Source organism: Haliotis rufescens, unplaced genomic scaffold (genome assembly GCF_023055435.1).
Source record: "Haliotis rufescens isolate VD_foot unplaced genomic scaffold, xgHalRufe1.0.p SCAF_61, whole genome shotgun sequence".
NCBI lineage: Eukaryota > Metazoa > Mollusca > Gastropoda > Lepetellida > Haliotidae > Haliotis > Haliotis rufescens.
In genome coordinates this window covers 263,698-288,394 of record NW_025964346.1, presented here as the reverse complement: position 1 = coordinate 288,394, position 24,697 = coordinate 263,698, and the positions used below count along the sequence as shown (strand labels likewise).

The window sequence follows — 24,697 nt, the reverse complement described above, 5'->3', positions numbered from 1 at the left end:
CCTGTGAAAGAGAAGATTATCTCTCATAGAGCGTGTTTTCAGGTCAATGACAGATTCTTTCAGGTCTCGCTGTTCCTGGTATATGGAGTCTATGTCATAAAACATGTCTTCTACATCTCTCGACAACCTGTCCCGCTCATCGGTACTCTGTTCTGTAAGCTCCCGTACCTGTTGTTTCAGCTTTTTGTTTTCTGATGCAGTCTCTCTCACACAGGCTTCAAGCTTATCAACGCGAATTGTTGTCTCTATCATTGTAATGTCGAGAGATGTCAGCTTATTGTCAATCATAGTAAATTTACTGTCAATGCTATCAACACATTGCATCCTGTGGTTTATAGAATTAACCATGGAAGTCAAGTGCCTCATTTGATCAAATAAGGTTTTAATCCATTCTGCGTTGTCTACGTAAGGTATGTAGGTTATATACAGGTGCAGTGTACCAGTGTAAAGTGTTGCTGTAGAGTTACATGAGTTACCTCCCCTGTGTAAGGTATGTAGGTTATATACAGGTGCAATGTAACAGTGTAGTGTGTTGCTGTAGAGTGACAAGAGTTACCTCCCCTGTTTAAGGTATGTAGGTTGTATACAATGGCATTGTAAGTGTAGTGTGTTGCTGGAGAGTGACAAGAGTTACCTCCCCTTTTTAAGGTATGTAGGTTGTAAGAATGACGGTTATATACACTGGCAGTATAACAGTCCAGTGTGTTTTTGTAGAGTGACACCACCATCGTTGGATCCAGAACTGTCTCCTCAAGAATCCCAGATTTTAGTTCAATATTTACTGCTGAGGCCAAAGCTATCGTAACAGCTTTGACCTATATTAAACAACAAAACCAATCTAAAAATTTCATCATCTTCTCTGATTCGTTATCTTGCCTTCAGGCACTTAAAAGTGTCTCACTATATCACCCTATTATCCTTGTCATTTTAGAACTCTATAATGATCTTTCCACTGGCCAATGTGACATCGTCTTTTGCTGGTTACCAAGTCATGTAGGCACATAATTGGTAACTCAAAAGCCGATGCTGCAGCTAAAGCAGCTCTTGACAAACCGCTATCTCCACTTGTATCCTGTACAGTGATTTCAAACCTACCATCAAATCTTATACTCGGGATCTTATGCAAAAGAGGTGGGACACCCAAGTAGGAAGCAATAAACTCCACGAATTGAAACCAACAATCGCTCATAACTACTGGGGTTGTCAGTCAAGACATGACGAGGTCGTTTTACGACGGTGTCGTATTGGCCACAGTCGGTTTACACACGAATATCTGCTTAAGACAGATGAGGACGAACCTCCTAAGTGTATCCCTTGTGATGAAAGGTTCACCGTCAAGCATATATTGCTTGACTGTGTGGACTTTGCAATCGCAAGGGATTCACATTATCAAAGTGTAAATCTAAAAGATTTCTTTTCCCGTATCAGCCGTCATCTCATCATAAATTACTTGAAAGAAATTGGTCTGTATAATAAATTTTAAATATGTATGTGAATAATTAAATGCTTGTTTTTAAATTTGGTGTGATGCTATTAGCAACTGACATTATTAAAGGCTCTGTCCAGGAGGTTAACGTAGCGTAAAAATATTGTCCCCCTGTGTGACACGTAATCCTATAGTAATTGATGTAACTATCATCAACCAGTGTTTTAAGCCAACTCATTGATGAGTATTTTTTAATATTGGCTAGTATTGTGCACAACCACCAGAGGCTAAAGTGATGACGTAAATCCTGCTAGGGTATCATGCAGGAAGCAGAAGTACTGTAAGTTCCCATGATCCCCAGTGAGGTGGCCTAGCTTTGGTTACTGGTGGCCTATAGCCTGTTTTTAAAACTGTATTAATGATATTGTGATGCTCATATGTTTCATCAAGTGTTTTTAAATATAGTATGCTCCAATATGTTTCATAAATTGTTTTTAAATATGTCATTGCATAAATAACTTAATTGTATATATATTAGCTTGGTCTCGTCGCTATATGGCTGAAATAATGCCGATGCGACGGTAAATTTTAACTCACTCACTAACATTGTAGAGTGACAGGAGTTACCTACCTTGTTTAAGGTTTGTAGCAAACTCCTCCCAGTGATAGCCCTAGCGCGGAGGTCTCTATACTATCGCTGCCACGAATCAAAGCTCCCCACTGTGATTGCTACAATCAACCTATGAGCTGAACTCCCAATCGACTGGCTGTTTTTTATGTTAACAAGTAAGTGATGCTTGCAATGATGCAGAATACTCCTTACCCTGGCTAAATTATTTTCGTTGTGTGTCAATTTGAATTTCTATTTCATTTTAACTATCCTGCAATTAGTATTGTAAAAATGTATGGGGACCTTTGTGTGATTTTGCCTGTCTGTGTGTCTCAAACCAATCTGATCAAAGAAACAAAAAGGTAAATTCATCTGGAAAAGCCATCACTATGATGGCTGTCACAAAGACATGAACAGAAGTATAAACGTACTGCTGATTGTAATTACCATTGCTTTTTAAGAAGGAACTACTGATTGACTGGGCACTGCTGAATGTATGTACATAAAGCACATGTATATGTGTGTCTGTATCTGTGTGCGTGCGTGCGTGAGTCTTAGCGTGCGTGTGGGGGGGGGGGGGGGGGGGTGCGTGTATGCGTGTGTGCGTATGAGTGTGCATGTGCACTAGTGGATTAATTGGGCTCAACTTTGATGGCAAAACACAGCGAATTTTTGGCTTTGCAATACTTTGCATAAAACATTGACAGGGGTGACGTGAAAATGAAATCAAGATGGAAATGGCATGTTCGCACCAACAGCTTGGGCAACAGGTGACGATCGTTACCCCGGTCTTACATATAAACGCTTTTCTTTAGTGGTCATGACTCACCATCTTACTCAGAAACAGCAACTGCTCCAAGACCTCCTTGGTTTAAGCAGAGCTGTTGGCATCAATACGAGTGTGTCGATAATGAAAGGCATGGCAGCAAACTTGAATCCACTAAATGATTTAAGTCTCATTCATCCCGGAAGTATATGGTCAAAAACTTGTCAATCTTTGCCGAGGCACACAGCAATTATATTTAACCTGTAAAATTGCTCTTTGTAATTTAACATACTCTTCACAAAAAAGAAACGCAAAGCCACATTTGTGTGATGTAGGAAAATACATTGATAACCATACACGGTATTGAGCCAAAAGGTTGTGGAGAGAACACTTGGTGACTGTCGTCATCTCAGTTATCGGTACATAGGAAAAGTCCAAGCTGAAAGTCAGCTACCATCAATACCTGCGTATGTCCACCATTGGAATCGATAGCGCCCTGACATCTTCTGTCCATGGAGAAGTCGAGAATTCATCCCACAGGTGCCCTATTGGGTTCAAATCCGGGGATCTGTAGGGCCGGGGAGAACATCTACGTTGTTGTTGTGTAGTCAGGCTCTTGTGATCCGGGCTGTATGCGGTCAAACATTGTCCTCCTGGAATACACCGTTGGCTGCACTTGGAAGGACATATACCAGGAGAATTCCGTTGATGTATTGTTGAGCCGGAAGATTGCCATGGATATGAACCAATACCTTGATGAGAGATTTCTGCCCACATCATAACGCTACCCACACCAAACCGGTGCACTTCCTGTATGCATGTTCTGGCGAAACGTTCTCCTTGACGTCTGTAGACATGTGCTCTTCCATCCCCTCAGTGACGATCGCTACCCCGGCCTTACATATAAACGCTTTTCTTTAGTGGTCATGACTCACCATCTTACTCAGAAACAGCAACTGCTCCAAGACCTCCTTGGTTTAAGCAGAGCTGTTGGCATCAATACGAGTGTGTCGATAATGAAAGGCATGGCAGCAAACTTGAATCCACTAAATGATTTACGTCCCATTCATCCCGGAAGTATCTGGTCCAAAACTTGTCTGAGGAAAACCTTTGTCAATCTTTGCCGGGGAACACAGCAATTATATTTAACCTGTAGAATTGCTCTTTGTAATTTAACATACTCTTCATAAAAAAGAAACGCAAAGCCAGATTTGTGTGAGGTAGGAAAATACATTGATAACCATACACGGTATTGAGCCAAAAGGTTGTGGAGAGAACACTTGGTGATTGTAGTCATCTCAGTTATCGGTACATAGGAAAAGTCCAAGCTGAAAGTCAACTACCATCAATAACTGCGTATGTCCTACATTGGAATCGATAGCGCCCTGACATCTCCTGCCAATGGAAGAGACGAGAATTCATCCCATAGGTGCCCTATTGGGTTCAAATCCGGGGATCTGTAGGGCCGGGGAGAACATCTACGTTGTTGTTGTGTAGTCAGGCTCTTGTGATCCGGGCTGTATGCGGTCGAACGTTGTCCTCCTGGAATACAAAGTTGGCTGCACTTGGGAGGACATATACCAGGAGAATTCCGTTGATGTATTGTTGAGCCGTAAGATTGCCATGGATATGAACCAATACCTTGATGAGAGATTTCTGCCAACATCATAACGCTACCCACACCAAACCGGTGCACTTCCTGTATGCAGTTTCTGGCATAACCTTCTCCTTGACGTCTGTAGACACGTGCTCTTCCATCCCCTCGGGGCAGGAGAAATCTTGATGTCTCTGAATCAGACATCTCTCTATCGCAGTTGATGCCATACCCTGTGTTGACGACACCAATTGTTGACGATGTTGTCGACTCAATATGACGCGTCCAACAGGACGCCTTGCTCGTAGACCCACTGCTCTTAAAATGTTTTGTACTATCTGGTCTGAGATTCTGCGTACTTTGGGTATTAGGAATGTGGTTGAGGTGGCTGTGGTCGTCGTTTCACGAAGGTGGCACATTCGGATGTAGCGATGTTGGGCGGGGCTTGATACTCTTGGCCGTCCCGACCTTGGCCGATCACGTGTTGACCAATGCTGTTGAAACCGATACCATAGCCTTGTGAAGGTGCTGGGCCCTACATTCAAAACCCTGGCTACAGCTGATCGCTATTCCCCTGCCTGCAAGCGGCCTATGACATTGTTTATTTGCACTTTTGTTAATCTCGGCGAGTTGTTGAACTGTCACTGTTTTATTGACGCAGATGCCAGGCAATCAAAAACCCTGCACATTAACACCGTTTATGGTGCTGCTGTACGTGCAGTACGTGCAGCTCCCTGCCTCTTTTGTCAATTGGTTGCGTTTTTCCTAATCGTATGAGTTTCCCGACTTATGGTTTGCATGTCCTTATTGCAATCATTTAGTTCCGGGAATTTGTCAAAAAAACACATTAAACCTCTTCATTTTGCACCTCTTGGTCCGCTTATTTTGCTTTTTGCGTTTCTTTGTTTTGAAGAGTACAGTTTTCATACGCTATTTGTACCCTATTCATTTGCATGTCTTGACTTGAACCACGGAAGTATTAATACTAAAGTCCTTTTATGATACTGGTGAATATGTACTTGTATCTGGCTCGTCAGATACCAAACATATACACTCGCTTTTGCAAGTCAGATCTATGTCACTTCGGGCCTTCTAGTCCGTATATTACTAAAATAAGCCATACTCACCCACCCGGTAAATAAGAAAATTAACTAACTGTGGAGAAGTTGTGAATTTGTCAGACACATTGCATTTCGGGAGAAGCGTTAAACGAATACCAAATAGTGTGGATGTAATTATCTTACTTGTGTTAACATGCTGTTTTGTTTGTGTGACTGAGCATTTGTTTAATATTTTTCAGGAAAGCAGGAAAAGCAGGCAAATCAGGAGTTATGGCGTCCACGACTGAAGGTGAACAGCTTCTTGAATTTGATCATTTGCATATTGTTAACAAATTTATTGGTCGAATAACATTAGTTTTAGAGTGATGTATTAGTGGTCAGACTTTCCCAGACATTTCAGTTTTAGATTATATTTTATCTGGTCATTTATACTGTTACAATATACAAACGTTGACGTCATGTTACTGCTTTCTGTTTTCATCTTACGCCAACAAATCTTTGAGAGGCATCTAAAAGTTGGAATACAAAGTAAGGAAAATATTTATGGTTATACAACTTCTTTATTACAATTAGGAGCGACGTTTTGGTTTAGGTTCTAACACTATTATCAAGCAAGTGATGTACATAGTATGGTTGACAAGTATATATACAGGTAGGAGGCAGTGTTTATACAGTAGAGTAGATACCAGATGTAGTTACGCTGTAGTGGAGAAGTCACACAAAAGGGTTGTAAACATGTTGCACGTCGCTGTATAAGTGCAATAATCTTGGACGCGACGTTAAACCCTATTTCACCTCACCTGTAAACATGTTGACCCGCGAAGTCAGTAATATAAACAAAAGGGTGAAGCCAGTATATATACTAGTCAACCATACTCTGTCAACCATAAATCTTGTCTTCACTTATGCCAACATGCACACTCATAAAAATATGTGGATGGAGATAGGTTCTGCCTCTTGCTGTTGTATTCACAATGATCTCAAAAAGGAGTGTTTGACGAGAGGGATGACTTAAACATTCCAATAGTCAATTTACTCATATGTCGAGCAACATTCCATCTGATCCAGCCTTTTAAGGTACACTGAAACACTCTTTCTACCAAGATTTCAAAGAGCGTCTACGACTTTCACTTACAAGTTGTTTAATCAAGGTTACATCATCAAGGCAACAACAAAGCTTTCAAAACGTTTGTGGTAATTATGTTTGGACATTTCCAAACATGACGCATCTGTGACAAAAGGTGTGACTGATGCAATGCATGTTTTCTTTTTATTTCAAGAGAACAGTTCACTTGCCTTTGCATGTGTTTGTGATGACTGCCACCGGTGCAGCAGGATACGGTCACCTTCTCGCGAACACCCGGTATCATTACTGTTTGACTGTCATACGCACATGCTCATGAAATAGACAGACTTATTCAGTCGACTCTGCTTTTAGCAGAGATTTCTTATGAATATTGAAAGGGTTGTGTTGCATTTATTTAATGACTAACGTACATTTTGTTTTTGTTGTTGAAGATGGTGCCTTCCTAGTCCATGTCCCGGCAGATAAACGTGAGCTACTTTAAGTTGACCTTTTACGTTTCTCAGGCCTGTCCTTGATGGAAGGATGTTTACTAACACTGTGTTCAGTATAATATACAACTTCAACGTAACAGAATAATCAGTCTCTTTATCCACAGAACAGGTTTCATGAAAACCTCATTTGCAATTATGTATAATATATGAATAAAGGAACTGATACCCCATAGTTCAAAATGTGTGACTGGTTGTCTCACAATAAATACCCTTTAAAAAAGTAGGTGACGCCAGAAAATAACTTAACAATTTGAAAGACAAAACGTTGACTCACGTGCCTTGCAGACAAGACGACAAAGGGTGTCAGTATGTTGCCCCGATAGTATTGTTTGCACAATAAGTAGTGTCAGTCGTAGTTATGCTTATGTTCACTTCGACGTTGCGAGACACGACCACGCCTATCAAGGAAGTTCAAAGTCAGTCGGGGCTCGTAAAAACATGGAACATGATCAGCGATCAGCACTTACGATCTGATTGCAATCTGATAGTGCCCCTGTTGCGGTCCCATAGGGTTTTATGCGATCCGATAGCGACAACTCAAAATGTTGCGATCTTGCACGATCAGTTCGTGCTCCTTTTGCGATCCATGGTGGATGTGATCAGATGACACTCTATTTGCGGTTCGATGGCGATCATTGCAATCTAATGCGCTCTACTCCGATCCGAGAGTGTTCTAGGCGACCTATGGAGATCCATTAGTACTCAATGAGCACTTTTTTGGATCCTAACGCAACCCGATCGCCGAATTTTGGGTCCGATCATATAAAAACTTCTGAGCATTCTGAGGCGCTCATCACTTCTAGGCTTGGTAGGAGAAGCGTAGGTCCTAGCCTTTCGTAACGATCGGAGGCACTCTAAGGTGATAGGATAGAGCTCTGATTACGACCTTGGTGATTAAGTAGCACTCTGATAGCGATCTATCAACACTTTTAGAGATCTTAGCGCTCTATATGTCGATCTGCCTCGATTTGTAAGAGCGCCACTTAGTGAAGCTTTTTCCCGAGCTAAGGGTTTCCCCCCCCCCCCCCCCCCCCACACACACACCCTCCACAGTATGCGAGTAACAGATTGGCCACTGCACGCTGATTTCTGCCAGTTTCCAGCATGTCAAAAGCCTGTTGACACCCCGAGCATTGCAGACGTCGTGTCGCAAGTTCAAATACACACTGTATCATCAGCAGAATCAAAAAGGTTGACAGAAATAATTGTCCATTAGGATTAATTGATTTTTTGAAAATGTCCAAATCAGGAATGTTTTGGTGCTAAGACATTTACGTTCTTGCATAGGATGTTTGTCATAAACACTTATCTTTACTTGGTATCAGTATACATATTTCATGATCCCCTGCTTTTGTAAGAGTATACACTAACTGAAACTGTCCTTGCTTCATATAAAGCTCAATAAAAATACATTAATTCTGAAACAATAAAATGCAACTTTCGATATATATTCATGAAGATATCTTCTCAAATTAAAGATCGTGATTCATAGTTTGCATGTGCATGTTTGTGCACGGCAAACAATTTGGATGTTGTTGTGTTTGTTAAAGGGAATGTTGTCAGCATATAGTGATTGTGTAACTATTCGTGTCATAGAAATACTTTTGTTACATCGCTTACACAATGCCACAGCTTGCTGAAAAAGAATGTCTACGCATCCTGGGTTGGCTGCAAACAGGAACGCCGCAAAACGAAGTTGCCAAACATTTTTATGTTCATCAAAACATGATATAAACTTTTAGGAGACGTTATTCACAGCAATGAAAGACTCATTGCTTGCCACGGACCGGTTGTCCACGTGTGACGTCACGTCAACAAGACAACCATATTCGGTCGATGCATCTAAGGAATTGATACCAAACTGGAACATTCACAGCTTGGACAATTTCAATTATTGCAGATCCGTATGCAAGAAGTTAAGGTGGCACAACATCCGGCGGAGATGTGATAGACCGGATCAGAACCAGCCAGTAACGCTAACTCAGTTAGGCCAATCTTTTGGTTGACATTTGGAAGAACATCCCCCAGGCTGTTTTTAATCATCTGGCGTCTTCAATGAACCGTCGCTGCCTCGCATGTATGAACGCCAACAGTGGTCACAACTAATATTGACATTGTTAATGGAGTTGTGACACCACCCTTTGTTTGGACTTGTCACTCCGTGTCTTGGGTTTGTCAATGAATTTGTTTTGATACACAGATAACGAAATATCATGTTGTTATTTTCAATAACGTAATATTTACACCACTTTAAATGAAGCACAGTTACTTTGTTCCGCTAGTATATATTAAATACATCCTGAAAGTTTAAGACTTTTTTTTTAATGTGTTTTCACAGTTACGCTTTACTTGGCAAAAAAAGGAGCTCGTGTGCTTAGGGTTACTTTCCATGACACATCCTCGTGGTGTCATGAAATAACCTGGATCTGTACACTTATACCCGACAAATACTGCCCCTATATCAACCATCACAAATTCCGACAACAGTTATCTGCGTTGAGGGAGCAGTTTGCAACTCATGGACGCCTGACCAGCATACAGATCGACCGGTGGATGTTTGTCTTCGGACACAATACAGAGGATACAGCCTGGGAGATGATGACAGGATATGAACATATTAAAGATATCATTTTGAAGTTTCTTCATGAAATTCATGCACAAGTGACAGATATCGAGATGGAGTCAGTAATAAAGAAGGTAGATGCGGCAGCAGCGAGGAAAGACCAAGGCCCAGGTATTGTATTGTACTTGTATACTTGGAGTGTATCATGTTTGTCTTTGTACTGATATATGTGTAAGAATAGACTATTGTATTCAACTTGTATACATGGATGCTGTTTTATGTCGTCAAACGCTGGTCTGTATGTGTATGTAAGTTGTGTGTATTGATTCAGGCTTTTTTCAACCCAATTAAGTATCAAGCACGAAACGAGTAATCTGCAAGTCACTTGCCCTTAAATTGGAAACTTTGTATAACGTCAGGATATTATGTTTAATCACTGTTTATTTTTCACTCAATTGAAGCAAATATCATGAAGTGATCACTCGAGTGTGTTTGAGATGGTAAATATCCTGTATTTAGAATGCACTAAGCAAGCTAAATACATAGGGTTTTTTCCTAATGTGTCATGGTGTAGTGGATAGAGCATCTGCCCGGAAAGCGGATGGTCGATTGATTGATCCCCCCTCATATCAAAGACTTTGACACATGTACTTGTTGTTACCCTGCCTAGCGCACGTCAGTTAGGGGATAACACAAGGGCTGGTGTGCCAGGAATCAGTATGCTGGGGTAATCATGTTAAACTTCAGCATGGTATCTCTGTGGGAAAGCACTGAAACCTGGCATTAGTCTGGCCTAGTACAAACAGCCACACACAACCATTCACAGCCACACACCGGCACACGTGAGGCACTGTCTTCATCAGCTGATAAGCGTCAACAAATACAATTGCAATCCTTAAGTGAAGGCCCTAAGACTAAACCCTTTGGTACCCCTGCCATAACAGTCTTTAGATCAGAAATAATAACACCGTTTTGGAAGTGGTTTTCCAAATAACATTCAAATGATTTCAAGCATAAAGTTATTTCTTTGGTTTCATCGTACAATTTGTCCCTGTGGGAAATTGGAATGACCAGTCCGTGTTTTAATATAGTTTTTAGCCATCCCTTGGTGTAACTAGAAATAAAAGAGGCCAGTGAAACTGCTTCATCTGTTAAAATGTATACAAAAAAGATTTACAGTGACAACAATGCTCTCCACAAGACTATGACAAGATGGATGACTTCAACTTTCCAAAAGTCAACTTTCCCTTTATGTCGAGCAATAGTCCTGCTGCTCAAGCTTTTGGTGTCCACATTTCACTTTTGAGTACAATCGTGTATGCTCTTTCTACCAAGAGTTTAAAGTAAGTCTTGCTCAGAAATTGTTTGATCAAGGTTACAACATTGAAGGCCTCAACAAAGCTTTCAAAGTTTTATGGTAGACATTTCCGAATTTGACTCATTAATGAAAGAATGATGTCCAATTCCGTATTTTGATTTGTGCCATATGTGCATATAGTTTTTTCAGGTTAACAATTGACACCTAGTATCATCACTATTTGATAATGATTCAAAACAAATGCTCAGGAAATAGTCAGTCGTACAATCGACTCTGCTCCTATGGTTTGTATTTTGTCATTTTTGTTTTCTCAGCAGATGTAATACAGCAGATACAACTATCCTTATCATGGGTTTAACTTTTATGTAATCAGATGAGTGATGTTTTTTCTTCGCGATTTTATGCAGGTGAATACTATTTCTCATTGTTTACCCAAAGTGGACCAGAAGGTTAAATTGTAACCATTGTGTTAGCTATAAGCCGACTGTATGCATTCATGATACATTTCGTGACATCAACTGCAATAGTATTAACATTATCTCTAGAGAATAATTTATCGAGTTCAATATTATTTATGGCAAAGTTAAAACCATCATTGTCTGCTTGTGAATAACATATATTTACTTTTATAATAATGAAGCTGTTTCGGAGGATACTATTGCGGAATGACGAAGTTGGGCAATGGTCTATATAGGACCTAATACCCTGGAGTCTAAACAGTAGCTGAAATCCGGGAATAGAAACATCCACGTTTTGATTTCTAGCGTGTGGCCATGTTTCAGTTTCTGTAACATCATCTGTTTCAGCGTGCCTTCAAGTGTGCGAACATTTAAACGCATTATCTTTAATTCTTGATGTTCTGGTCCTGAGTTCGGATGAACACCTCTGCAGCATGACAAAAGAAGTGATATAACGATGCACACTGATTGGTTGATTTCACGCAGGATAATGTATCTGACTTTGTCTTGCTGGGGCTGAGGTTGGAGGTTACTATGCCTAAGTTGACCCATGATGCAGCTTCATTGTTTCCAAATATTCCAAAGTGGGCTGGGATCCAAGTAAACGTCCTTGCCCTGTCCTTGGATTATGTTGTCAGTGGCACGCAGAATACATCTCATCTTCAGTGTCATGATAGATGGTTTCTTTTCATCATTTGTTCACAGAAACGTTGCCCAGAGGGACGACGGATCAAGACGTTCTGTTCTGCTCCAAACAGGAGGAGGATGTGGACGCACCACACTTACATTCCCAGGAGAGGCACGATGACGTCCCACATGCCGAGGGGCACGAGGACGCCTCTCATCCATATGACCAGATGGACGAGAACGCTTCTCATCTCACAACTGGTATAAAGCAGTTCGTTCTTGTTTGTCCAGATTGTTAATTAGATGGTTGTACACGCGATTACATTAGGTGACCTCCAACTTGAAACACAGAGGTTAACACAGAAATCAAGGGACACAGAGATGTGAAATAAGTAAATAACCACAAACGAACAATGGATAATTAACAATTATATTGAAACACACAGTTTATATTTTTTTTACAAATTGCTACACATAAATAAGAATAAATAACGGATCAAGGGATCAGAACTACCAGTAACTGATCTCAAATCATGGCTTACGTAACTGTCTTGACATCTTCATTGACCAAGTTTAGTGTTGAAAGGACGAGAATGAAGGTGACATGCATTGGCTCAATCCGGTGTTGCCAGTGAGTAGATAGAGCTGACATATGCTCTGCCAAAAAAGAAACGCAAAAGTAGTTAAACGTAAAAATCTGACAGAGTGTTTCGGATATCCATACAAACTTAATGTAACATTTGAATTGGTAATTTCTGCATAGATCGGGATTGATTTGTGTGGAAAGATTGAAAAATCGCAAAAACACAATCGCGTGAGAGCTTGGCGCCAAAACACACCAACATGGCATGAACTTGTTTGTCTATGAAAACTTTTGGATTTCATTTTTATGCTATCACAATCAAACAGCAAGTGAACAGCGAAAGGGCCATGACTGACAGAAGCCCCACGCAACAACGCCATTGGCCAACTGCAAACAGGTGAATCATCTTTACCTGTAGCCAGGTTTTTTCCACGTAGCACAATTACAAGACAGTGGAAATGCTATCAGACACACGGGTCAACATGTGACCTTCCCTGATCCGGTTGTCCACGTATCACTACTTGAGCACTGGACAGATTTATACGGCTATGCCACGAACGTGGAAGAACAACCATGGCCACCTCTGCGACTATGGCAATACCAGGATTCCGTAGGGTATTAGCCCAGAGAGTGATGAACCTTTTTGATGGATCTGCATCGTCGGCTGCGACAAGTCACGTTTTATGCTTTCCCGTGAGGATGGTATACATCGTGTTTACAGGCGTCGCGAGGAACGTTATGCACAAAACTGCATACAGGAAGTGGACAGATTTGGTGTTTGTATTGTGATGATGTGGGCAGCCATCTCCTATATCCTTGATGACCAGACAAGTTACCTTCACCCAAGTTTCTCCACACCTTTCAGTGTGACGTATTCACATACTTCCAAATGACTGCCAGAGTGATTGTAATCCTAGTATTTGGTCATGAATGAAACTGTAGAATCTGTCAAACTGGGATATTTATAAATAAGATCTGTATACTGTGTTTTACCTTTGCTTTATTTCGTAGGTAGTGAAACGAAAACTGGAATGAGTGGCAACAGCAGGGCAGAAACATCCATTTCAGCTGGGGAAATTCGTACAAAAGAACTTCATCAAGGTATGACTGAACATGTCTATGCCTTTTCAGTAAATCAATCATCTTTCATGGACGGTTTCGGATATATAGTTATCAAGTAGAAATGTATGACCTTCATTCTGTGTCGCTTGTTCCAATCCTAAAGTGGAGATATTCTGAGGAATGCCAGGGATTACATTGTGATGTGAGTGTTTGATACATGCTGGGCAGATGTATGCTAGAAGGTGAAGGTAGCTGTGATAATAGTTTACTTATGGTGTCATTTAAGCCTATGAATGTGTTTGGTTTTTCTTCTTTTTTTAAGATAACAGAACAGTTAACAGTACGATTATCATCAATCTCCCCTCTGGAAAAGCTGTTTGCGAATCATGCTGGAAGGCCAAACATGAAAATATTCCTCAACCAACCGATACTGACATTGAAACTGTAAAGATTCTACTGAATGAACTGTTTCCTGATTCACTGGTACGTGTTCGTTGGGAATGTATGGTGTTTTGTTTTGAACATGAGTCCATGGAAGATGCAATGGGTATGATTGTTCAGCATGCAGACATCAAGGAGGACATCCTACACTTCCTGCAGAAGCTGGACCCATCAATTGAAGATATCGTGATGGAGGTGGAGGTGCGGGAGTTGAGTGAGTTTGCGGAGCAGGCAGCACAGACATCAGGTAATATTGGTACATCTTCATAGACAGTATTTCTGTAAGCTACATGATTTGATTCTCATCAGCAGTGAACCAGCAGTATGTCTCCATACCAGACACCTCTCAAATCAAATCACAGTATATATTGTTTATAAATAATGTAATATAAAGTAAACGTAATCAAAGTCGTAATACCTTTGCAATTTACATGGAAGTGCCCACATATGTATATTTGTCCCACTATATACTGCCATGTTGTCTGGATTATGATGTTTCAAGCATATTTATATACACTCGCTTTGCTACTTGGGGAAGAATACCCCCAGGGTAAAAATAACCACGTGGACAAAGGGTGAAAAGTGGTTGTGTTTATATACACTGGTGTACTATTTAGGGTAGTCATTATAATATCAATCAATTTACTTCATTTGAGTCAGTGGAGGGGTTAAGATTTAGTGCTTGGAGAAGGAGAAGGCGCTGTTTGATACAGGCGTTTGCTTTGGCAAGAAACTCGTCTTTTCTACAAGAAAGATTAATTTTGATGAAGGAAAAATGCAAAATCTGGTGGAGCGATATTGTTTTAAAAACATTTAAAAGCGTTTTTTAAAATGATCTGCCTACAATTGGAGCCACATTTGCACCGTTTATCAGACGTTAGAGGGTCATTGACCCCTGAACATGGCATTGCTGTAGGTGTGTACTTCTTGGCCGAACTATTGGTAACTTGTTTGGAATAGCCAGGTCAACAGTGTGTGCGACGACATATATCAGAGGATGGTCCATGCGGTGAAGCCTTGAAGGTGGCAACAGATGGTTATAAAGACAAATGGAACTTTTCGAACTGTGCAGAAGCAATATATGCTACAAATGTTCCCATTATTGCTCTAAATGATTGTCATGCTGACTTTGTGAACAGAAACGAGTGGTACTGTGTGTGATGATAAATACGACTCAAAGCCTACCTATTGTCCTCCTGGCTCCTGTAACCACTTACCAATAGAGGACAGTTTACAGCAGAACGATCATACTGCAACTACCGTCTAAGCAGTGCCCACATGACGAATGAGAACGCATTCAGGTGGTCCAAGGGGATGGAGGCGAGTCCTCAAGACGGTTGATCCTTGTGGCTGCAGCTGTCGCATTACACAACCTGTGTGAAAACAAAGATTGGTCCCACCTACCAGACGGGCATGCTGCAGTCAAAGATACATACTCAGTCCAATCTGGAACCACAGACAACGAAGGAATCCCACTTGCATGTGGCACCTACATCGGATATGCATTGACCCTTCAGTTTTGCAAGGACCGCTATTGGAGGAGAATGTGGACAACAATATTAAATTTTATTTGACATGAAATTTTGTGGTTTGATATGTACTGAACTTAAAACGTCCAATTATTTAAATGACTTAACTGAACTACATTTTCATTTTTTTCGGCTATATCTAGTTGATAGATGAGACAAGCGTGTTCGGGTATCAAACCCGCTCAGTTAGTTGAACATTATCAAACGTTGAGACAGTGAGAAGATATACTTGACACGTACATAGACTCACTCCAGTGTTGACAGTGAGTAGATAGAGGTGACATGTACATAGACTCACTCCAGTGTTGACAGTGAGTAGAAAGAGGTGACATGTTCATTGACACACTCCTGTTATGACAGTGAGTGGATAGAGGTGGCATGTACATTGACTCACTCTAGTGTTGACAGTGAGTAGACAGAGGTAACATGTTCATTGGCTCATTCAAGTGTTGACAGTGAGTAGATAGAGGTGACATGTACATAGACTCACTCCAGTGTTGACAGTGAGTAGATAGAGGTGACATGTACCTTGACTCACTCCAGTGTTGACAGTGAGTGGATAGAGGTGACATGTACATTGACTCACTCCAGTTATGACAGTGAGTGGATAGAGGTGGCATGTTCATTGACCCACTCCAGTGTTGACAGTGAGTAGATAGAGGCGAAGTGTGCAAATATGTCTGTATACCTGCACATTTATGAAACTCCGCCTCGTTACCTGGAAGTTGATTTGTCATTGGCCAGTACTGACCACGCCTCATCCGCCATGTACACAACAAACAATGTAAAACAAACAAGACCATTGTTTCAGGTCAACATATCAGACTTTACTTTAACATAACCACCACAATGAAGTACAGCGTTGATGTAACATTTCGCCTCTATAACAAATCTTCATAACCACGTATTTGTATCCTCAAAACCAAACAGCATTCCCCCTCGCCGTTATGTGGCTTATATATTTCCGATACGGCCTCAGATTGAATTCTCCCATTCGCGTTCAGATTGAACTCACTCACTCACTCACTCACTCACTCACTCACTCACTCACTCACTCACGCACTCACACACTCACTCACTCACCATAACGTCAATGTATAATAAGTCCTCGGCGTTATGTGGCTTGCATATTAACAATAGACGGCTTCAGATTGAACTCACTCACTCACTCACTCACTATAAAGTCAGACCATGATTTACTTCATCTTCCTCAATTAATGTCCACGTTATTATTTCTTTACACAAAATGAATTCAATATTTTTCACACCAATGTTCCTATAAAGTATAGCTATTGCTATTATGAATAACAAATAACCCTTGCGAATAAAATCTAAGCGTAGGTAGTCTCTTTACGATAGGCGTCATTTAATCACATTATTATTTACTAAAATAAAGATGCACAGTGGTAAATTTGGTTAACCAATGCAGTAGGCTTAATGTAGACCTTAGCTTGCAATTTGAATCAAAATGAGGCCAGTTTACATATTATTTAACTGTCAGCCAATGACGCTCCTGTGATGTTTACACAAACAAACAATTAAGAATATTATTCATGTTCACTTAATTTTCATTCCCTGTGATATGTAAGTTTAAGGATTCAATTTCGTCATTATTAAATCTATCTTAAAGTGGCGGCTGGTTTGGCTGGTGTGAGGTTTGGGCCTAGGTCAACTAGCGCTTGATCTGTACAAACAGTCGAGCGCCAAACTATGCCATGCTCCAAGCCAGACACGTCACAATGACGTCAGAGGTCGCACCTTGGCGGCCGTAGTGTCGCCGGTCAAGGCATTTCATGACCGGCAGTGAGGTGTGTCACTTGTATTAGGACGTAATCGGTGGGTAAGTCATCAGTTTCTATGTTTAGGAAATTAGATGAAACAGAAATTGTAAATATAGTAAGATTGATGTACAGCAGAATGAATGTTGTAGGAATCAGGTGCTTGCTTCACACAGTGTTTACACCCAGACAGTTGTTTAGCCTGTCACCGGGGAGAAACAAACGTCTGGATGTAAACATTTATAAATGGCGTTTTAACCAATAGGCTTGTTCTATTTTATCACTCTTTGTCACCATATTTTGTCACATATTTGTACCCTTGTTCTTTATCAAACCAAACACTGTCTAACACATGAAGTACTGTTGTGTTGGCTGCAGTTTCGGCCTCAGATGGTAAGCTGATCTGAGATGATTGTACTACCGCCATCGCTCGGTACATGTAAATTATGACAGTGCTACATAGGAAAGTTTGCCCGACATAAAATTACAACTGTGTTGCACAAGCTCCGAGTCAAGTAGACCTGTTGCTCTTCGCATTGCTTTATCATTACATTGTCAAAGCTGAAATATCAATCTGTTTCAGGACGTATGTCGACATTTGAATTTAAGGAATTACCGAAAATACCATAAACACTGCAACCCGACACACCAAACGATGTAAAATTATGCACTGAGTAAACGCCGCAGCAAACGTAAAATATTATTTTTATTACATAATGCTCCCTTGTCAACAGGACGATTATTTGTGTCGATAGAAAATAGAAACTTCTCGATTGAAATTATGGCAGTGTTTTCATAGACATGCCAGAGGTATCGCCTTAGACGAGAATAGATCTAATTGCAACAATTTAAGTATAAATAATGCAGCATTAAGATTGAACTCACTCACTCACTCACTCACTCACTCACTCACTCACTCACTCACTCACTCACGCACTCACACACTCACTCACTCACCATAACGTCAATGTATAATAAGTCCTCGGCGTTATGTGGCTTGCATATTAACAATAGACGGCTTCAGATTGAACTCACTCACTCACTCACTCACTCACTCACTCAATTTAAAGTCAGACCATGATTTACTTCATCTTCCTCAATTAATGTCCACGTTATTATTTCTTTACACAAAATGAATTCAATATTTTTCACACCAATGTTCCTATAAAGTATAGCTATTGCTATTATGAATAACAAATAACCCTTGCGAATAAAATCTAAGCGTAGGTAGTCTCTTTACGATAGGCGTCATTTAATCACATTATTATTTACTAAAATAAAGATGCACAGTGGTAAATTTGGTTAACCAATGCAGTAGGCTTAATGTAGACCTTAGCTTGCAATTTGAATCAAAATGAGGCCAGTTTACATATTATTTAACTGTCAGCCAATGACGCTCCTGTGATGTTTACACAAACAAACAATTAAGAATATTATTCATGTTCACTTAATTTTCATTCCCTGTGATATGTAAGTTTAAGGATTCAATTTCGTCATTATTAAATCTATCTTAAAGTGGCGGCTGGTTTGGCTGGTGTGAGGTTTGGGCCTAGGTCAACTAGCGCTTGATCTGTACAAACAGTCGAGCGCCAAACTATGCCATGCTCCAAGCCAGACACGTCACAATGACGTCAGAGGTCGCACCTTGGCGGCCGTAGTGTCGCCGGTCAAGGCATTTCATGACCGGCAGTGAGGTGTGTCACTTGTATTAGGACGTAATCGGTGGGTAAGTCATCAGTTTCTATGTTTAGGAAATTAGATGAAACAGAAATTGTAAATATAGTAAGATTGATGTACAGCAAAATGAATGTTGTAGGAATCAGGTGCTTGCTTCACACAGTGTTTACACCCAGACAGTTGTTTAGCCTGTCACCGGGGAGAAACAAACGTCTGGATGTAAACATTTATAAATGGCGTTTTAACCAATAGGCTTGTTCTATTTTATCACTCTTTGTCACCATATTTTGTCACATATTTGTACCCTTGTTCTTTATCAAACCAAACACTGTCTAACACATGAAGTACTGTTGTGTTGGCTGCAGTTTCGGCCTCAGATGGTAAGCTGATCTGAGATGATTGTACTACCGCCATCGCTCGGTACATGTAAATTATGACAGTGCTACATAGGAAAGTTTGCCCGACATAAAATTACAACTGTGTTGCACAAGCTCCGAGTCAAGTAGACCTGTTGCTCTTCGCATTGCTTTATCATTACATTGTCAAAGCTGAAATATCAATCTGTTTAAGGACGTATGTCGACATTTGAATTTAAGGAATTACCGAAAATACCATAAACACTGCAACCCGACACACCAAACGATGTAAAATTATGCACTGAGTAAACGCCGCAGCAAACGTAAAATATTATTTTTATTACATAATGCTCCCTTGTCAACAGGACGATTATTTGTGTCGATAGAAAATAGAAACTTCTCGATTGAAATTATGGCAGTGTTTTCATAGACATGCCAGAGGTATCGCCTTAGACGAGAATAGATCTAATTGCAACAATTTAAGTATAAATAATGCAGCATTAAGTTAGAGTCTCTGAATGAACATTTTCTTCTGATTAAGACTGACGTTGAAATGTACGACAAATTTATTACTACACTGACACTGGTGGGCGCCAGTCCGTTCTGGTCAAAATCTATAACGGTGTGCACTGATTCCCACAGACAACAAACACCTGGCAACTATACATCTGATGAATGATTTTATCATATGCTTTCAATAGAAATTATCTCAAGTAAGCGAGATTGTACTAACGCTTTAATAGTCAGCAATTTAAGAATACTTCTACATATATCGATCTGTATTATTATTAAAACAAATCAGATTGCCCCAAACTGCTGATGTGTAACTTAGACATCTTATCTTCAAACATGGTAGGAGTCTGTCATGTCGTTCCAAATTCATTCCTTACCCTGTTTTCATTGAACCAATTCATTTTTACACAAAATAACCCAACCACAGATTCTGTTCGACAAACTGTTGCAGAAAACTGTGATTGTTAGAAAGACATTTACAAGTTTCTCGTATCAAGAATCAGTACTTTTAATTTTCAATCAGACTTCATAATACAAACTCCGTATATTTTGACTTTCAGTTTATTTTTGTTGTAAAATTAAAGACACACGGGGCACATGAGCAACAATCTCGGTGTGTTGTACGAGGGATTTATCCAGGATTCGAAACTAAGACGGATTGGGAACAAAGCGTTATTTTGTTCAAAATTTGGATTATTAAGTTCTTAATTTCTTCAATTCAGTTGTTTTTTGTAACGTTGTATTTAATAATTGTAGGATCAGTGTAATAATATCAAACAAAGCATTAAAACTCTTCCTGTGTGTTGTCCTGGTATCAGTGAAATACAGCTTACCCCCACAAAGCCGTACGTTTAGATGAATTAGTGATAAATATATTAACATGGATCGGGACTGTTTTTATTCCGATTTGGGAATCTTTACTCACATTTACTGCCGAATATCGGCTTCTGAGCAGGTCCATATTTATTAATCCCCGTGTTACTCCATATTATGTCATTTATATTATGTCATTTATAGCCCCCGTGTGAAACACGTCTTCGGAAACACCATGCTTGCCGTAAAAGGCGACTATGCTTGTGAGAGGCGACTAACGGGACCGGGTGGCCAGGCCTCGCTGACTTTGTTGATGCATGTCATCGTATCCCGATTGCGTGGAACGATGCTCATGATGTCAGTCGCTCGATGGTCTGGCCCAGCCTCGTTTATTTACTGACCGCTGTCACATACCTGAAATATTGCTGAGTAAACAATATTTGTCGAATGGCAATAGGTTATCTGAGGCCAGTATTAATTATGCTTTTCCTATGCTATATATAGTTTTCTGACCACCATATTAAATTCAGTGTTTTTTGTAACGTTGTATTTAAAAATTGTAGGATGTCATCGTATCCCGACTGCGTGGAACGATGCTCATGATGTCAGTCGCTCGATGGTCTGGTCCAGCCTCGTTTATTTACTGACCGCTGTCACATACCTGAAATATTGCTGAGTAAACAACAAACAAACAAATCATTTATAGCCATTTACATTACCAATCACTGAACTAGGCTTACCTGATATTTAAACCTTTGCTACAAACACATTCATGAGCGAACATTTTAAGGGGCAAAATATTTGTCGAATGGCAATAAGTTATCTGAGGCCAGTATTTATGATGCTTTTCCTATGCTATATATAGTTTTCTGACCACCATATTCTGTTTCAGCCTCGAGTGATCCGAGTTTGAAGCCACTTGTGAAGGGACAAGATTCTGATCGACGAGGTAGGTGGGGGAACCCAACATGTGGTAGATCGTGTCATTGTCCAACTTTGTATGATATTTGGTAAGATCATCATGTCAGCCAAGGCTAGGGGGATTCTACTCCGAAAATGTCCTATAAACAGTCTCTGCAATTTGATACATGTTTTATCCTATTAATTTATCAACAAATCAAAAATTGCACTAATAGTATCATCATTTTTTTCATAAAGGTCAATTCAACAAGCAGGTGTATTGACACGCCGGAGAGATGAACAACAGTCTATACTTGTGTTGTATTTTTATGAGAGTCATTTAATCTATTTGACAATCACAAAACTATATATTTACACTTTTGCTATAATAAACGTACTTCAAATCTAGTACTGTAGTAAACGTTTCAAAAGGCTTCAAATTTGTGGAATGGCAATAACTGGTCTGTGGCCAATATTTATAATGCTTATGTGCTAGGCCTCTATATATAGTTTTCTAAACAACATATTCTGTGTTTCAGCCTCGAGTGACCCGATCAAGGATCCAAGCCAGAGCGAGAGGGATCCACGGCTCTCCACTGCTTCACACGGTAGGTGGGAGAACCCAGTAGGCAGAAAGCTCACTCCTAACCCTTCATACATACAGTGTATTCAATGAACAAGCTTATGTAAAGCAATGTAAAACTAAATATCGTATTATCTTAATAATTTGAGACAGCAATTGTACTGACAGTGTCTGACTAATATCTTATAAAGCAAACAAACGTTAACATTCTCCAGCCCTACATAGAATATTGTTACAACTACTGGATGTAGAAGAAAGCACTTGAACAAATGTCACGTGAATAGATTATTCTAAGATCAATACATAAACCACTCCCCTCATCGTTATAGTGTTGTCATCCAGACAGGAAGTGGTTCATCATGTATCGATGTTCCTGTCACGTATCAACACTTCGAGGTGTGAACACAGTAGATGTATGACGAAGATGTCTGGATGAGTACAGAGTTTACTTTGTGTTACAGCGACTCCATCACAAGCGGACCGCGACCTCTACTACGCCAGCAGGGACGGGGACCTGGAGGAGGTGAAGCGGCTCCTGACTACACCGGGAGTCGACATCAACAGTAGAGGAGAGTTGAGCTGGACACCGGTGATGGTGGCAGCATACAGGGGACACAGAGACGTGGTGGAGCTCCTGGTGAGTGACGGGGCTGATGTGTCACTGGTGGACGTGAACGGTAACAACATCCTTCACCACGCCTGTATGGGAGGAGATGTGGAGACGGTGAAGTGTGTGCTGTCTCTGCGCGTGGTGGACATCAACAGTAGAGGAAGGTTGAGCAGGACACCGGTGATGGAGGCAGCACTGGGGGGACACAGAGACGTGGTGGAGCTCCTGGTGAGTGAAGGGGCCGATGTGTCACTGGTGGACAAGTACGGTGACAACATCCTTCACCTCGCCTGTATGAGAGGACATGTGGAGACGGTGAAGTTTGTGCTGTCTCTGCACGTGGTGGACATCAACAGTAGAGGAGAAAGGAGCAGGACAGTGGTGATGGGGGCAGTAGTGAGGCGACACAGAGACGTGGTGGAGCTCCTGGTGAGTGAAGGGGCTGATGTGTCACTGGTGAACAAGGACGGTGACAACATCCTTCACTACGCCTGTATAAGAGGAGATGTGGAGACGGTGAAGTATGTGTTGTCTCTGCACGTGGTGGACATCAATAGTAGAGGAGATGGGAGCAGGACACCGTTGATGGGGGCAGCATACATGGGACACAGAGACGTGGTGGAGCTCCTGGTGAGTGAAGGGGCTGATGTGTCACTGGTGGACAAGCACGGTGAAAACATCCTTCACTACGCCTGTATGAGAGGAGATGTGGAGACGGTGGAGTTTGTGCTGTCTCTGAACGTGGTGGACATCGGCGCCAGGAACAAGTCGGGGCGGACAGCGGCGCACTGGGCGAGACTCTGGGGACCACAGCCAGTGGTGGAACTGCTGAAGTCCCGCGGCGCTCAGTGACGTCAGTGTCGTGTTTGTGTAGACGGTGGAGGGGGACATGTTGTTACAGACAGTGACGTGGTGTGCCGTGCACGTCGTCGTGTAATATATTCCCGGATTTGGTGAGAATGTTTGTTGTGTTTGAGGAGAAATAAAACTTGTTGAAAATATTTTTAGATATTTTGTCATTTGTTGTGTTTGGAACTTCTCATAATCAGGTAAGAAAATTGTTAACTGAGTGTAAATATTGATGATGTGTGATTATTATGTGAACACTGCATCTCGTAATACAATTAGTCTGTGTAAATTGTGTGTCACAAGTTTATAATTAAAAATGGAACACACAACAAACTTTGTTTACATCTCGCTGCACTCTGAGCCGAGGTTCGCCCAGCTGACGTGGCGCCAAATGTACAATGGCGGTGACGTCACACTGTCCATGACGTCACGGCATTGCGGTCAAGGTCGTGCACCAAAGTGACCGGCTGTTTTCTCTGCCGAAACAGGGCGGCACAATGCAGGCTTCATGGCATATGCATACAACACATGGACTTTGTGGTAGATATAGTTTAACAAAGGCAGATATATACATCTATTTCTATGATGTTACTTTTAATGTGCAAATTATTGCTGTTTGAATTTAAAAAAATAAAAGCGGCAAATCCTTTTCTGTATTCATAAGAAATCGCTGTCGATTTTACAATTCCGTCTATATCATGAGCATGTGTTTATCCCTCATGGTGCCTGGCCGTCAGTCGCAGTTTCAAAATCGTAACTTTGTATCAAAAGTGTAACAACGTTCTTATTTCTTTACACAGTGTAACCAAATAAAATAACATGAACTAGCGTTGACTACTTTCACCGATCAGTCATCGTCATTTTTTCACTGGTACATTTTATTCTGAATTATCCCTTGTACAAATTTTACTCTGCCAAACAAATATTTTTTTGTGAAACTATGAGCACTTATTTCTATCATAGGAATATGATTCACTTGATTTCTGTCGTAACGGTACGATG

General features: G+C 40.8%; 1 protein-coding gene across 8 annotated transcripts in view; it reads left to right on the top strand.

Annotated features, from left to right (window-relative positions):
- Positions 1–23,845, top strand: part of LOC124119960 (ankyrin repeat domain-containing protein 50-like) — a 32,804-nt gene extending 8,959 nt beyond the window's left edge. The window contains exons 1-10 of one of the 8 annotated variants that reach the window (XM_048386851.1): positions 5,872–5,985; positions 6,976–7,011; positions 9,374–9,769; positions 12,080–12,262; positions 13,596–13,685; positions 13,969–14,334; positions 21,646–21,702; positions 22,193–22,261; positions 22,698–23,194; positions 23,597–23,845. In XM_048386851.1, the coding sequence (XP_048242808.1) occupies positions 5,916–5,985; positions 6,976–7,011; positions 9,374–9,769; positions 12,080–12,262; positions 13,596–13,685; positions 13,969–14,334; positions 21,646–21,702; positions 22,193–22,261; positions 22,698–23,194; positions 23,597–23,698 (1,866 nt within the window). In that variant the 5' untranslated portion in view covers positions 5,872–5,915 and the 3' untranslated portion in view covers positions 23,699–23,845. Of the gene's footprint in view, positions 1–5,696; positions 5,747–5,871; positions 5,986–6,975; positions 7,012–9,373; positions 9,770–12,079; positions 12,263–13,595; positions 13,686–13,968; positions 14,335–21,645; positions 21,703–22,192; positions 22,262–22,697 lie in introns of those variants that run through there. The other 7 variants (XM_048386849.1, XM_048386846.1, XM_048386844.1 and 4 more) reach the window with 7 other exon arrangements.
- The last annotated feature ends 852 nt before the right edge of the window (positions 23,846–24,697 follow it).